The 15,823-nt window shown below is 37.0% G+C and overlaps 2 protein-coding genes across 5 annotated transcripts in view; one reads left to right on the forward strand and one right to left on the reverse strand.

Annotated features, from left to right (window-relative positions):
* The first annotated feature begins 3,744 nt into the window (after window positions 1-3,744).
* LOC124398088 (microtubule organization protein AKNA-like) lies at window positions 3,745-6,986 on the forward strand. Its single transcript, XM_046868107.1, has 5 exons — window positions 3,745-3,758; window positions 3,857-3,982; window positions 4,063-4,161; window positions 4,527-4,674; window positions 5,730-6,986. Exons 4-5 carry the CDS (start codon window positions 4,577-4,579, stop codon window positions 5,977-5,979), a joined length of 348 nt encoding a protein of 115 aa, XP_046724063.1. The 5' UTR covers window positions 3,745-3,758; window positions 3,857-3,982; window positions 4,063-4,161; window positions 4,527-4,576; the 3' UTR covers window positions 5,980-6,986.
* Window positions 6,987-7,630: 644 nt separating this feature from the next.
* stxbp1a (syntaxin binding protein 1a) overlaps window positions 7,631-15,823 on the reverse strand; it is a 30,142-nt gene continuing 21,949 nt past the window's right edge. For 2 of the 4 annotated variants that reach the window (XR_006927958.1, XR_006927957.1), the window contains exons 18-20: window positions 14,021-14,175; window positions 12,332-12,508; window positions 7,631-9,195 (exon numbers count right to left, since the gene is read on the reverse strand). Coding sequence is in view for 2 of the 4 variants with exons in the window: in XM_046867405.1 (XP_046723361.1) it covers window positions 9,113-9,195; window positions 14,021-14,175 (238 nt within the window). In the remaining 2 variants the exon portion in view is untranslated. The remainder of the gene's footprint in view (window positions 9,196-12,331; window positions 12,509-14,020; window positions 14,176-15,823) is intronic. The other 2 variants (XM_046867405.1, XM_046867404.1) reach the window with 1 other exon arrangement.

A 15,823-nucleotide genomic window follows, 5' to 3' on the forward strand; every position in this document is an offset into this window, starting at 1 on the left:
TGAGGTCCCAAAGCAGCCTGGTAGAGAGAGCAGGAGTGGGAAGAAGGGCCTCTAAAGAGAATGATAGGGCTTTGAGAGCACAGCTTCAGGTCAGTAAGAGACTTAGGAAATTACTGATATCAGTGGGACATATTTAAGCCTTTTATCACATTAAATAAAGATTGGTATATCACTTGGGTACATTACATATCCACCAGTTTCATAATTGGTTCTGATCAATCTTTATAAAATATATTTGAAGTATAAATATGATTTTGTATTCTTGTTCTCCTGTGACCATTTTGCACCATTGTTCATCTGATATGTTCACTTGTTTTTATGAATGCAGCCAACATGTCTGGAATTCACTGTACTCCATTGTATTGGTAATTCTTAGTGAAAGACACACACAGAAAGCTACAATTTGTTGTGCTTGTAGGATGGAGTAGTGACTCCAGAAACGGATAGTGGATTTGTGGGTTCAGAGAGCAGTAGACTCACCCCTGCAGCTCAAAGTCCTGTCCAGCAGATGTCAGCAGTGAGGTGGGATGCTCTTTCAATGCAGAGATCTCTCTTCGTCTATTTCTGTACTCAGCACTCATTTATCATTTGCTGTTGATTCTGCTTGTTTTGGGCAGATTGCAGTGTGTGTGTGTGTGTGTGTGTGTGTGTGTGTGTGTGTGTGTGTGTGTGTGTGTGTGTGTGGTTCTGTGTGTGCCTGTATTTTTTACTCCACCCTCTTTTCCTATTTCCTCCAGGGCAACAAGGCCATCTGTCGTACAGGAAAAGTGCCAAATAAATCCTAAGTCTAGCTCTCCAGCACACAAAGAGCCATCTTCAAATCCCTCTTGTGCCCATACCATTGCCCCTGGAGGTGTTCCAGGATCCTTGCGGAGAAGAGGAGAGACAAGGACGCGACACATTCCCAGTTCTTTTACCTCCAGCTCCCCTCTCTGTTGGCAAAGCACACCTTTCCAGGCTTGGCCTAGTGGCGAAATCACAGAGCCGGAGCAACAGAGCGAGTGCGGTAAACATTGTTTAAACAGCCCTATTATGGCTTTATCCACTTTAAATGAAACTAAATGGTTGTCGGACTGGAGATCAGGTAGATGTCATGTTGTCTGTTTTAACTTTTCCATTTCCCTGCTCAGTGCCTTTTTTCTATCTTTTTTTCTTTAGCCCGTTCCTTATCGGAAGACGGAACACGACAGGGTGTCCTGCACACACAACCGTCCAATCGGGATCCTTCTTACCTCACAAGCTCCTCCTTCACTGCTCCCTATCACCATGGTGATCACCTCAAAGCCCAAAGTTCTGGGCAGCTGGCGAATCACCAGTGAGTCTCTTTCGTAGCTGCCATAGGCATGGTAGCACAAACAAGCCAAGATTTATGCCTGCTGCAGAGTGGACACTCTGAAAGCAGGACACTGCAGTATATTATTATAAGGAAACGTCTCAGGTAGCATACTTAATATTATCTTAGCGGTTTATTTTCTTATAATCCAAACTGATTTTCTGATTTAGAATTGAACATTTAAAGACATCTGATACAAACATGGTACATATAATACCTTATGATATTAGGTATGTGGGTTGTGGCTTAGGGACTGTCTTTTGTAACAATTTGTCTTCTCTTGTTTTTTTTTATTTTGGAAAACTGATTATCTCGAAGAACATTAATGGGGAGGTATTTTGAACTGCTTTCACCACAAGCTGTGTGAAAACGCATGGTGTGGATGACATTAAATGTTTCTTGGCATCTGCAGTATGCTGTCTTTTAATTATCTTTCAAATATTTGCACTTTCGTAAACTTTTATGTTTGTACTTTTTTTTTTTTTTTTTTTAGTGAGGCCATCGGGTCTCTTCAGGCAGAGGTGCACAGACTCAGGGAGCACTTACAGGGAGCACTCAGGACAGCCACTCGTTGTCCCTCAAAGAACAACACAGTCCATATACCTCCTTATACATCTACACCTCATCTATTGCAGCATGATTTCAGGTATCTGTCTCCAGAAACAACCTCTGTCCAACAGGTATTTATGTGACAAATAAAAGATGATGTTCTGAATACAAAGGCAGTTTTCTTTTGGAAAACTTGCAACTGTGATACACAATGGAGACCACAAAAATGGTCCTTGCGTCTATCTAATGAATTTTTCCCATTTTTGTCCTGTGAAGTAGTTGTTTTGTTTTTGTTAGTTTTAAAGAGAGTTAGTGATAAACTTGTACTGTTTCCATCATTACCATTCTGGAACCAGAATTACATTTACATTAAATTCATGGCAATATGCAAACACCCTTATCCAGAGCTGATAGAGCTGAGTAGTTGAGGTTTAAGGACCTTGTTCAGATGCCCAGCAGTGACAGCTTGGTGGTACTGGGATTTAAACTCAAAAACTTCCAATCCAAAATCCAGATTTGGAATTTTTGACTTTTGACAGAGCCATGCCTGGAAATGCTTTTCTTTGTTGTGTTCCAAAATATGCTGCCACTGGAGCATTTCAATGGGCAGAGAGTGTTGATCAGCAGCGGTGAATGTGCTACAGACTGAAATTCTGATTGACTTAGTAAAACAGAAGCTAGAGATTAGATGTGAATGTGAAATGTTTGGCCTGTTTGTTGTATAGTCACCCAGGTGAGTGACTGAGCTTTCCTAAATGTCAAAAACATTAAGAAAATTAAACATTAACACATGCACTCAGAATTGTATATAAGAATCTTATATAGTGTACATAGGTGAAAACATTGTAAAAACATTTGCCATAAATTACTGCCTGAGTTTTGCTTAATTGCTGCTCATGTGCTCTGTGGTGAGTCGGAGTGATCCTCACTCTTAATAAAAAGCAGCATTTATTTCTGGTTGAATATTTCTGGTGAGGTGTGCTGTCAGGAAACCATTTAATTATAACCTTCACAACTACAGAAAGAAGCTGCCTTTACCAGTCTGGAAGTAAAAAAAAGAAGTAAAAAAGTTTAAAGAATTGATAATAGGACTTCTGTGCCTCGTAGAATGGGAAGAAGTAAAGGCACTTTATACTTGCTACACGTACATTACAGCACTAGCATTGGTGATACTGGGGTTTGACCCCCAAACCTTCTGAGCAGCAACCCACAGCCTTAACCACTGAGCTACCACTTCATCAAAGGCTGGGATGTTTGTTCAGCTCACATGGCTACGAGTTGATGATTTTGTTATTGGTCTTTGGCAAAGAAACAGGAAAACATCACTTATTCTGAAGGAAACCACCGTGGCAGTCCTCTCAGGGTAACATACATACGCTTCCATTTTAATCTGTGAATGTTTTTGCAGGTCTTTGGAGAGAAAGACAGCTAGCAAGAGAGAACCAAAAGCGAATGGACGCACTGTAAAAGGGGAACAAGAGAGGACTATACCCAGAAGGAGATCAGCATCTGTGCCCCGCCTCAGACCAGAGCCTGATTCCAGTGTGTAGAGTTAATGAATACAATTCAACCTTAATATTCAGCATTAAAATATGAGCACCATTTCTGTGTGAAAGTAGAGTTGCTGCTAGGGCATAAGAAATCGAATACATATGTTTATGGAAATGTAAAAAAACAAGCAAACTCGTGTTACTATTAAACAGCATTATTAATTTATTGATTAATTTGTATATTTTGTCAAAATTATAGGTACAGATACTGAGCTTACCCATTCTGAAGACATGACACCAAAGTACATACCAGCAACGCCTGTGATGACACACAAACTGGAGAGTGCGGGCTGAAACTGGACAAAGCCCAAAGATCCACACACATTGTACGAGAATGTGGTAGCCTACTGAACGCAATGGTTTTTGGTTGTTGTTTTTTTGCTAATCACAAAATAAAATGAATTGTATTTTTTTTACCCCTAAGGGAGGAAGCGTAGCATATCAGCAGATAGATCCAAAGTGAGACACGATGAGGCTGAAGGCAGAGAAAGGCCAGTGCATGAAACTTTGTGTTCGAGCTGTTTGGCACGATACCATAGAAGCTCTGAATGTAAGCATTTTCTTTATTTATGTGATTGGGTCTCTGCTCTTGTATTGTTTATTCACTCGTGATTTTTTTTTTTTTTTCAGGCCATGCAAGGAATGTTAACTCACTTCTTACAACTCGTTACTACTCAAGCCAATGTTCACTGTGTGGAGCACCAAAAAGAGACACAGTTTCTCCACCTGGTCAGAAATGTCATTATTTTACTTATTTACACTTCATTGCACTTTGATAAAATAAATAAAACCAGTAATAGATTTCAAATAAAAGCTCTCTATATTAATGGTAGTTTTCTATTATATCAGATTTAATAACTACCTAGGGTTTTTTGAGTCCTACTCATTGACCAGTGACAAATCAACAACAACTCTTGGTCATTCATCTGCATTTTTCTGAAATGTCATCCTCAAGGAAACGGAGTTTAGATCTGTTGAAAGGATGCAGATCTATTTTATTGATTCTTTCTAGCTCAATTAGAATAACGATCCATATGCAGGGTTATTTAATGTTTTATAGCGCATGTATAATCATTACTGCTATCTAATTTCAGCAAACCAAAGCTTTATTCAGAAGAAAGTTCGGCCACCAAGGGCCAAACACATGCAACCAGGGGCTCTGTATATGGCCGTAGCACCTCCACCTCCAGTGATTGGCAGTGTGCCCATGCTCCAGTGTGTGCCAGTCTGTCCCTCAGTCCTGTGAGTTGCTCTGTATAACAATCTTTAGCATTCTCAGACAGGTCAGAATGGACAGTGCTAGCAATAAAGAGACATGTATAATAATTTTATTAAGGGTGTCCTCAACTAAAGATTTACGTCCAATCAGATTTGTCGGGTTGGCAACATTAAGTACAGCGCAACATTGATGCACCGAAAAACAATAAAAAATGAATTTACAGGATAAAATTAGAACAGAATATTCCTTATAGAATACAGACTCTCCAAAACATTGTTAAATATTTCCATCCCTGCCACCAAGTTGCGCCAGTGTCAGTCACAGATCATGGAAAGTTAAACTTAAATCTATCACGAAGGTCGGATTTATTCATGCACGTTAAAAATATTTATTTAAAGCTTTTTTTTTTCTCATTTCTATTTACAATGTTATCATAATAGGCTGGGTATTAAGTTATTGGAAGAAAACCGGTAGTAAAATCAGACATTAAGCACCAACATATAACCAAAATGACATAATCCTCGTTTCATAACACAAAAATTCAGCATAGAATCTTTGACTATTAGGGGGCACCCCTAGATTGTATCATTGGGTATTTTGCAAATAAGCTTTTGTTTTAGGTTGAAGCTTTAGAATGGTGCCTGACAAAGCAAATAAAAAAGAGCAAAAATACTGAATAAATCAATTTATTTAGCAGTGGTTTATAATACAGGGCTCAGTTTTTTCTTTAATGAATATAAATTTGCATTTATAAATGTTAATTTATTAGTGACAGCTTAAAAGTATAATACTAATAGTGCTAACAATACTTAAAATCGTGACGCTGGATGTATATTCAGTAGTCACTATCTTTAAAGACAGCCTGGAATCGAAATTGATACCAAAATGTCATGACATTTGGTTCTAAAAATAAACTGAATCAGAAACCTTTGAAGACATGACAAGCAAAGATATCTAAATTTTTAATCACCGACGAATTCTAATGAAAGCCCAGCTATCTTGGACACAGGAGGTCACATTGAATATGAAAAATTTGTAATGCCGTCTTTGACTTTCGCTGCCCTTCTCTGTCCTGCAGCTATTACTCCAGCCCTGTGGTGCCAACGTCCTACCAGAAGCCTTTTTACGTGTCACTAAGTGATGGAAGAGGCTCAGGGGGTCATCGGAGGCGCTCGCAATCTGTAGACGCACAACGCTCTCTCAACCGTTCTCTGGGCCGTGCCATCACCACCGCCAGCAGCGTGAGAGAGATGTCACAGCGCATGGTGCGCTCGCTCTCCTCAGGACTCAATCACATGAGCCCACTTGCAAAATCCTGCACCTACTGATGCTTAGTGACCTACAGGGAAACTGCACTCTGTAGACACCTAACGTGTTCCTGACGTGTGACTGGTAAACGGCAGCTGTATTGTCATTGCACTGATCACGGCTAAACAGCCATTTTATGAAAAGCAATTTCACAGTAAGTTCAGATATTGGAAATTGTATCTATATTGTTAGTGTCCTAGATTTTGTACTGAGCTTCTGTATTCCTGCACTGGATTATTAGTGCAGTTATTTAGTTGTTAGCAGCATTTAATTATCAATGTAATGCATCTTTATTAAATAATCAAAATCTCGTAACAGAAAATGCTGCTCCAATAAGTTTACTATTAACAGTTTTTAGAATTGCTTGTTAGTTTTATTTAATTTATGAGATGTTGCTTGTTATTTGCTGTTATTTGCTTTAACGATCAATTTTGCCCATAACACAACACCAAGCAAGCAAAGTGAGTGTGACAATGTTGATCAATCAGAGGGACATTAGTCAATCATAGGCAAACTGAGCTCATGTGTGCGAAAGACGGTATATAGAACTTTTATTCCGAGTGTGACTTTACTATCATGCTGGTGGAAAATGGTGAATGAACAAATCAAAGGGAAAAGGAGTAAAAAAAAATAATAAAAATACATGTCTAGATCACTGACACCCAAAGTAAATTTTTTTTATGTTGTATTTTATAAGATAGAAAGTACTATTATAGTTAATATAGTACATCTTATAGTTAATAGACCAACATTTCTATTTAGGCAGCATGATTATTTTGACAACAGATTGCAGTATGGAATTATCCATATGCAGTTTAGTTTAAACATTATAACTAAAATGACTGTAACCCAACAAATCTACACTGCAAATACTAATCAGTTGATGTTGAAATTGTATTTACAGGATAGAATTAATTTCTCTGTGAATGATCAAGAAAGCAGATGTGTTTGTGAAGAAATTCAGAAATGTTTGTCTTTTTGTACCATTATTAGAAAAATCAGTTATTAAAAAAATTCTTCAAACTTATTCCAGTCATTCCTTTAACCAGTTTAAGATTTCATGACTACATTTACCTTAATAGTGTTGTTGCTGATGCTGTTCCAAAGACGTCTTCAAGTAAAACATTATACACTATAAACAAACAAAAGTTTCAGGACACCTGGATGTCTTTGGATGCGGTAGCATTCATCTCTCCCTTCACTTCAACAAGGACACCCGAATCTGTTCTAGCATGACAATACCTTTGTGCACAAAGCCAGCTCCATGAAGATATGGCTTACATGGGTTAGAGTAGAAGATCTTGAGTGGCCTGCTATAGAGCTCTGACTTCACCCCCTACTGAACACCTTTGGGATAAATGTGAACACTGGCCTCCTCACGTCACCTACATCAGCACCTGACTTTACCAACACCCTTGTGACTGAATGAATACAAATGTCCACAAGCACACTCCAAAATCTAGTTGAGCACCTTCCCAGAAGAGTGGAGTAAATTATAAGATCAAATGGGCACTAAATATGGAATGGGATGTTCAAAAACCACACAATTTTATGGTCAGGCGTCCACAAACTTTTGTTATTGCACTTTCTGTGTAAGCAGAATGCACTTTTAATTGAGCTCTTTTGAAGTGTGTGTTAAAATGTGTGTAGAAAAATAGACAGATTCTTTGCTGCAATGGAAGCCAATTTATTGGACAGTCTTATTTCATCAGTACACATCAAGTTAACTTTTATTTTGTGCTTCAACGCTTGCAAACATGAAATCCCAGCGAAGATAAACAGGTTTAAAGACAGACTTACTTCTTCTTTATTTAATATTTTCTCTGATAAATAAATTTCAATATAAATCTACATTGCTTTTACAACAGCAAACCAAAAAAAAGAAATAAATAAAAAGGACTAAAAATGACCAAGCATTCGCATTACAGAAAACTCATATAGTGCAATATACATCCCGGGTTGCTGGATCAGAGGCATTTAAATAGAATAAATGGAAAATCAAAAAAGAAAAGGACAAAAAAAAAGAGAGAGAGGAAAAGGATTACATATCTTTGCGAAGCCATTCACCAGTGGAAGAGTTACGTTGCACTAACAAACAGACAAACCAAATATCTTTTTTTTTTTCGGTTACTACTACAACTACAGCTCAAACATCACAAACACATTGGCTTCGCATTATTGAAAGGAAAAAAAAAGTACTACTTCACAGTCAGAAAGTCAACAGGGAGACGTTAAAACATCAACATATGGCATATACAACATCACACTACTCAGTGCATGGCCCAGATAAACATCGTTTACTAGGCAATGATGAGACTTTAATCGGACAGGATACAATACTGAAGTACAGCTGGCCCTTTTTTTTCTGTTGAGAATATTCTTCATTTGCAAGCAACGGCCTTTTGACACTAAAACGTGAAATTCTCTGCGGAGCAAAACAACAAAAAGATCCTGGCGATTAGATAGAGCCAGGTCTGAGGCCAGCGGAGGCTGATATTTGCATTCTGGAGCTATTTACACTTGACGTGACGCGTTTTCTCGGTCAGTGTCAAAATTTTTTTTTTTTCCCCCTCATATTTCACAATGGCCACAAATAAGATTCCATGGCATGCACGTCTACGAATCTAAAACCGGAGCTTTAATCATATAGCGTGACGAACGACAATGGTTTGACGTCTCGTCGTAAAGCAAGAGAAATGATATGAGGAAATTTTCGGCTGGCGCTCACATACACACGACTGTCCCGCCCACAAACCATACCAAATCACACAGACGATCTAAGTTTCTACCATTTACACATTTCCGAGCATCCAATATCAATCTTAATATCTATATTTGGTTCTTTCTGTTTTCGAACGGCCTTTACTATTTAAACCTTATTTCAGCAGTTTAAACATTTGCATCCATTGTAAAACGTGAGAATACTTACAATGATTATTTTGCTTTTCGACATACTATATATATATTTATTTATTTATTTATTTATATTTATATATTTATATCAAATTTTTTTTTAAGTCAGTGATTCCATTGTTGGGTTTTTTTTTTTCGTCCTTTTTTTTAAACATTTTTTTTCTCAAGCAAGATGCATACACAATAAATATAGGAGCGAGGGAACTGGGTGATCAGATAGAAGAGAAGAGAGGGAGGGTTTTAGCTTGTCGGCTCCTCGTCTGGTTTGTTCATGCCTTTGAGTGCGTCCAGGAGCACGGTTGGGGTGAAGATTTGGGTCGAGCCTGCAGGATTGACAGCGGCCGTGAAAGAAACAGAAAACAACGCAGACGTTAGAATAGTACAGGCTTGCTCATTTTACCTCCTAATGTGTTTTCAGCTGTTGTATCTGTTTGATGTAAAGCTCGGTTAAAGAATGGTTTAAAGAAATGTAAAAAAAAAAAAAAGCATGCAGGAGATTAAACGCTTAAAAAAGAAAATGTATCACTTCTTCAATAAAATTACATGGAAAGAGACAAAGTCAGGATATGTGTGCAAAATAAGTAGTCATCTACACTATACATATACATGAGCAATAAATCGCAGCGTCATGCCCAGGAAACGACAAAAACTAAAGCCAGGAATGAAAAAAAAAATGAAAAAAATCGACTCGTGACTTCAGTAGATAGATTTGGATCTATTTTAGATAAATAGCTGAAGACACATTTCATCTACAGAAAAAAATATATATTAATCACAAATAATCAATCAATTGTGCCACCTGGAATTTGCATTCTTTTTTTCAATAATGGTATTTTTTATTGTGGTTCATTTTGCAAAAATCTCCAATTATTGTCAAAATGTTCAAGCTCCTTGTTGCCCAGCTGGAACAAATGCTTGATTCAGTTCTCTATATCCTTGAATGTACTTGTTTGTTTCATTAGCAAAGCTGCACATCATTTTTTACTTTATTATTTTCTTTATGAAATAATCTCGCTGAGAATAACATACTGTAAGTGTGAAATACACTACCATCAGGGTGAAGTGAAGTGGATATCAGACAATTTACACAAAATGTATGTATTATCTACAAAATGCCACCTACAACTGTATTGTACTATACAGAATTTAGAAGTGATGGAAATCCAGGGTTGGGTCCACCAGGTGTCCACCAAATCCAATAAACATGCAGCTTTACTGTGATCTGGCTAGAATCACAATGGACACTCTACCACAAGCTAGATGACAAAAATCGGATAAAATGCCAGAACCGAAACAAACGTTACTGGTGGAGTATAAATGGTTCTGATATAGTTCAGTAGCTGTTGAATATGTAGCAGTATGGGTTAGGACTGGCATACTGCAGATGTTGTCATGTAGAGAAACCCGAAAATGATAAACCAGTTTAAAGAAAAAAGGAGTGAGATATTCTGTATGTACTCTAAGAAACACAGCCTTTGTACATGGATATTTAGGCAACTGTGTATGTATGAATGTCAGGATATGAAGTTTCTTGGTTTATCTTTGAGGAATGTAAAATGACAATAGAATGAATGAGTTATTAGTTCAAGTAAAAATTTTTCTTTACATTTATGAGCGATAACAAATGAGCTGCCATGCATATGCAATTTTAGATTGTGTAAGGAATTAAAGGATTTTATTTTACCTATTTAAAGTAATATTTATTGTTGTGGGACAGCTGAGAAACAGGTTAGTTCGTGTATCATGTACGTTTAAAAACTTTCTCTTAAACAAACTATTTTCGACAGCTTTACTTCTGACTATTGCAATGCTCTGGTACTGGAGACTCCTTCCAAACAATTTTAAAAAGATGTATCTTTTCAGAAAACTTTACCAAAGCAATTGTTATCCTGTTTTTTTTTTCAATATAAAGATATTTATCAATTATATTTTGTATATTAGTAATAGATTCTATACAAACCCCCTGGGGATTGTTTTTGAATAAGAGATATATTGCATATTGAACGCAATAAATATTAAATGTATGACTACACATTACAGTCAGAGATTCTGGCCAGAGGAATAAAAAGGAATCAAATAAATCAATCAGAACCAAATTAACTGACTCTGATCAAATTCCAGAATTGTACACCAATAGAATTATACAGCACTGTGATCTTATGAATAGTAAATTTAGTACTGTAATTATAACTGAAAAGCATTTCAGGTTTTTGTGCGTGTCACACATGACCTACAAATAATTATTCTTTAATATTTTGGTCAAATTGATGAAGTATTATTCTAAGATTACAAAAACTACAAGAATTACAAAGAAACACAAGATATTTTAACTTATTTCATGTCATTTATACTAATTACATACTTAAAATAGACTTGTTCTTGGTGTAATCTTATATTTGGTTTACTGTACTTTTATAGTTAAAAACACTAGCTATATTTGTCTACATTAAAGATATTTTCACTTGCTTGTATGTCTTTTTGTCTGAAAGATGTTCAAACACCCAAAAAAAATTTACATAGCTAACATAATTTTGCATACTGTTGTACTGTAATTATTAATTTGAAAGGTTTTTGTCTATGTTCCAAGTAATTAACAGTTTTTAGCAATAAATCAATCAATATTAATATCAGCATGAAAATCTACATGTTAAAGCATATCGAGAGAATGCAGCTACATTTCAAGCTTTGGCATCTGCAGCTGAGCCACACATTACTTAGCCGAATTGCTACAGAAAATAAAAGTAATGCAGCAATTTGGAAATTTGTAATATGGCAGTAATCCAAACAGAATATTGCTGTGCGACCAGCACAGACGCCTGCTTGCTCATGTAGACGTGGTTTGTGTGGTTGTTTGAATAAAAGGGAAAAGAAAAATAGATATCTTTGAATTTATTCTGCAGAAATTCAGTCTGAAAATCAAAGAAAAGGGGCTCTCTTATTAATCAGATGCAAATGATTTTCTCGAGTGGTTATTCGAAAAGAACTGGAATATGATTAATCTGTAGGGTAGATTAATCTGGGGAAATAAACAATTATAATTATGACAATGTAGAAGCTCCTCATCACCCAAAGAAGAAGAAGAGGCATCACAGGGTTAGAGGGCGTATGCTAGGAAAAATGCAGGTTAATCCACCCGTTTTGTGGAATGGGAACGGCAGGGATGGAGTCAGCACCCGTCGCATGGCTGCTCCAAAGAGGCTCCACTCACTGCACCTCTAAATGTCAGAGAATCCATCAATCATGACCAACATCATCTGCTGGGCTCTGATACAAACACTGATTGGTCTCTAAATGGCAGTGGGTGGGGCCTTCTTTAGACTGGCAGTTTCTCCATGCACTGAGACGGAGGTCAAACGCTCATCTCTGCAGGGATGGGGAGTAAAACTGGAAGTAAGGAGGAAAAAGAAACCCTTGTGCTGTGGGGATTCAGAAAGGGCTTCTTCGAGCGGCTGCCTTTACTTTGTCAGAGTGTGATTTCGCTCTCTTTCTTTTTTCTCTTTCTCTTTCCCTCCCTTCCCTCTGTCACTCATTCCTCTGAGGGAACGGGGTCCTCAAAGGACACCCTAGTGGACTCTCGGAAGTCGGGATGCTGTAGATCCATTAGAAATTTGGTTGGGGTGAGCGTGTGGGTGGAACCTGCGAAGGAACAAAGGTGGCTTCACGCTCGGTTATCATCAGACAAAGCATCCCTATATTTCTCCTTTCGCCACCTTCCGGTCGTTTTGAGAAAAAAAAAAAGCGCATTAAGCACCCATTTCAATCTATTCATTTCTCACTATATATTAATGAACCCCAGCATGTAGGGACATAAATAGAGATAACTCATGTTAAGGCCATTCCAGCTAATATAAACTGTGTACTATGACTATGACTATGCTAGCCAGATTTGCTCTCTATAAGCAGTAATTTTTGAATGAAAGTACATTTCCTACCATTTAGCTAACTCAAGGAAAATCATTTGAATACATATAATATTCAGTAATGATTCTGACGAAGACATTCTTGGACTTATATTAGCAGTCGAACACATACAAACAGGTGGATCAAACAGCGTTCCAATATTGGGGATATTTAGTATATCCGAACTGGGACATTTCACGGTGTGTATATTACTCCAAACGCCTGTGTTCATCCCACATCATTCACCTTTAACACAAATCTACTACTCAGCCAGCTTACCAGTGAACTATCAAGTGAGTATGGCTTCTATAAAGGAAATATTAAACTCACAATTGTCCAGACTCTTGCTTTGTGCAAAATTGATTACGGTCACTCACACCTGTGCTAAAAACCAGTAAACCGTGTGTAAAATATTCCTTATTTTCCCCTTAATCTCTCTTCAACTTTTCCAGTGAAACTACTTAAAGAGTCACATGAGCAGGAGGTTTTTAATTGCAGTTAAGTGCTCATATATGAAGCTTACATAAAGAAAAATTACATTCATTCACATGAATGTAGCAATTCATTTTCTGTACATTTACAAAGCATTTTTATTCATTCTTAGTAACTGCCTGGTCAGGGCCAAGGTGAGTTTTATTAAGTTCCTAGTTTTTTTATATTTGAAGCAACTGTATTTTTTTGGGCACATCCCAACAAAAAAGAATTCGTTAAAACTCTATTTCAAAAATAAAACCCACACCCACCTTGAATACTAAATATCTGGAGCAACAAATATGTAAAAAAATATATTATTAATGTCATTGTGTTAGACCTAAACACTGTATCAAATTTCATATGCCTAAACACCAGCAGGTTTGTAAATAATGTCACTTTGGACCGACTCTGGATTGGTTAGGTTATACTCATAAAATCCAACAGTACTAATGGGTTTCATGGAACTATTTGGCAAAAAAATAGCTTCAAGAGGTTTTTTGTGTTGGCTCTGTGGTCAGATTGTGATATTGTCTTGCAGTAGTTTTGGAAAAGCAAACCATAGTGATGACACGGCGAAAAAAGGCAAAGCAAAAAAATACTTGTGTTAAATAACAGTAACAGGAAATTATTTTCTAGCCTATAGCTATTGCTCTGAAGACTTTGGACATGTCAGTGTCATTATTAATTAAGACCTTTAAAATAGTCTGCAATGTATGTAAAGGCTAATGTATGTAAATGTATCCTTGCAAGAACACAGTACTACTATACACTCACCAATGATGGCCTCCCATTTGCCGTTGGCCTGTGTGGCTTCATAGGCGCAGCGCATCTCACTAAAAGACACTCCGCCAATGATGAAGACAATGACACGTGGCCCAGTGCGGTACTCTCCAGGGGTCTTATTCTTATGCCAGTGTCCATACCGGGCACTAACCAGGAAAAAGGATGTTTTAATGATCAAGAACGTTGAGCAAGAAGCATATGTGTCTTTAAATGCCATTAAATACAGATGAGACATTGCGATTTTTTGTTGTAAAAATACATATTGACTGCTAATGAATAAACCCATTAATGTATAAATAGTATGCAATAATTGCTTTTGTAGACAGTATGCTGTTGAATCATCATAAACTGATTATTGAGGATACCTTACTATTAATTAAAAGCAGTGTGTGAATATAGATGCATGAACATTCACTCATCCTATCATTATTTTGCTTAGCTCGCTCTCAGCAGTGATAAAATACACCCCCTTCGTCATATCTATTTTCTGAAAAACGTCAATAGCATAATGGAAATGGGAAATGAGGGCACATGCTGAGGATCTGGATAATAATCAATAAATAAGTGCAATGTGGTTATGTCAGTGGATTCACTATTGCATCTATCAACTGCATTTGTAGAATGTGTGTGGTGGCCTGAGAAACCCTAAATATGTTCTTATTCAATTCTGTAAATGTTATTTATGTGTTATTGCTTAGGTTTATTGATCTAAAATGTTTTTATATAAATTCTTCTATATCTTTGTGTGATATTCTGTACATCGCCGCTTTAAAATGATATGAGGAATCGTCTCACAACTACCTAGTGTCGTCTATATATATAGATAATGGCATGATTATCATTTTGATCAGTTCTAAATGTACTGTCAATTAATACTTTTTAGCATGGACAAGTATGGATGCTTAATGCAAATGCATGTTTATTATTATTGGTGAAACCATACTGAACATAGAGCATGAAGACAAAATATTCTTGTAAATGTTTTAAATTAATTATGGTGTTTTAAATTACATAAATCCTCAAAACACCAAAAAAAATGTTTGCTTTGTTTCCATACGGACGGTTTTAATTGCCGGATGTGTGCACCATGGCAAATTTTGGTGCTTTATTTAAGACTTGGGGGCATCAGTAAAACTAATGTTTTGTGATTAAAAAAAGTAAAGAAAGGATGTGGTGAATAAAGGTGTGTTGCATAATTATAAACTGCCTAAAATCTGGAGCATAAAGACATCACAAATTGCTGAGTTTCCTCCCTTGAGTTTTGCAGGACTGTACTGCAAACTTTCTGCCTTTAGTTTTGTCTTATGAAACTACAATTGTGTCACTTGTGTAAATCCGTCTGGACCTGAGTGTATATGCAACAAGCAAGATAGGAATATTCAAATACACTAGTTATTGACCGAGTGTAATTCTTTGGGTTTCAAAAAATGTGGTAGCATAGTGGTTTAGATGTTTGACTTCTGATCAGAAGGTTGTGAGTTTAAATCCTAGCACTACTAAACTGCCACTGCTGGGCCCTTGAACAAGGCCCATTTAACTGGTCAGGTGTATGAACTGCAAGTTGCTCTGAATGAGATCCTTAGCCAAATGCCATGCATGTAAATGTAAATGTGTAAGAAAACGTGTGAAATCCTTGTCAGTGGAATTCAGTAGAAAAACAATTGAAAGGGTTTATGCCTATGTGTGCTCTCATGGCCCCAGTCACAGATCACACTATTGATCTCTGTTCTCCCTCCCCCTCTCTGCACCCAGATGACTATTGATCTGTCCTGCATTAGTCTTTTCAGTAAATGC

The sequence above is a fragment of the Silurus meridionalis genome, chromosome 15 (assembly GCF_014805685.1).
Source record: "Silurus meridionalis isolate SWU-2019-XX chromosome 15, ASM1480568v1, whole genome shotgun sequence".
Classification (NCBI taxonomy): domain Eukaryota; kingdom Metazoa; phylum Chordata; class Actinopteri; order Siluriformes; family Siluridae; genus Silurus; species Silurus meridionalis.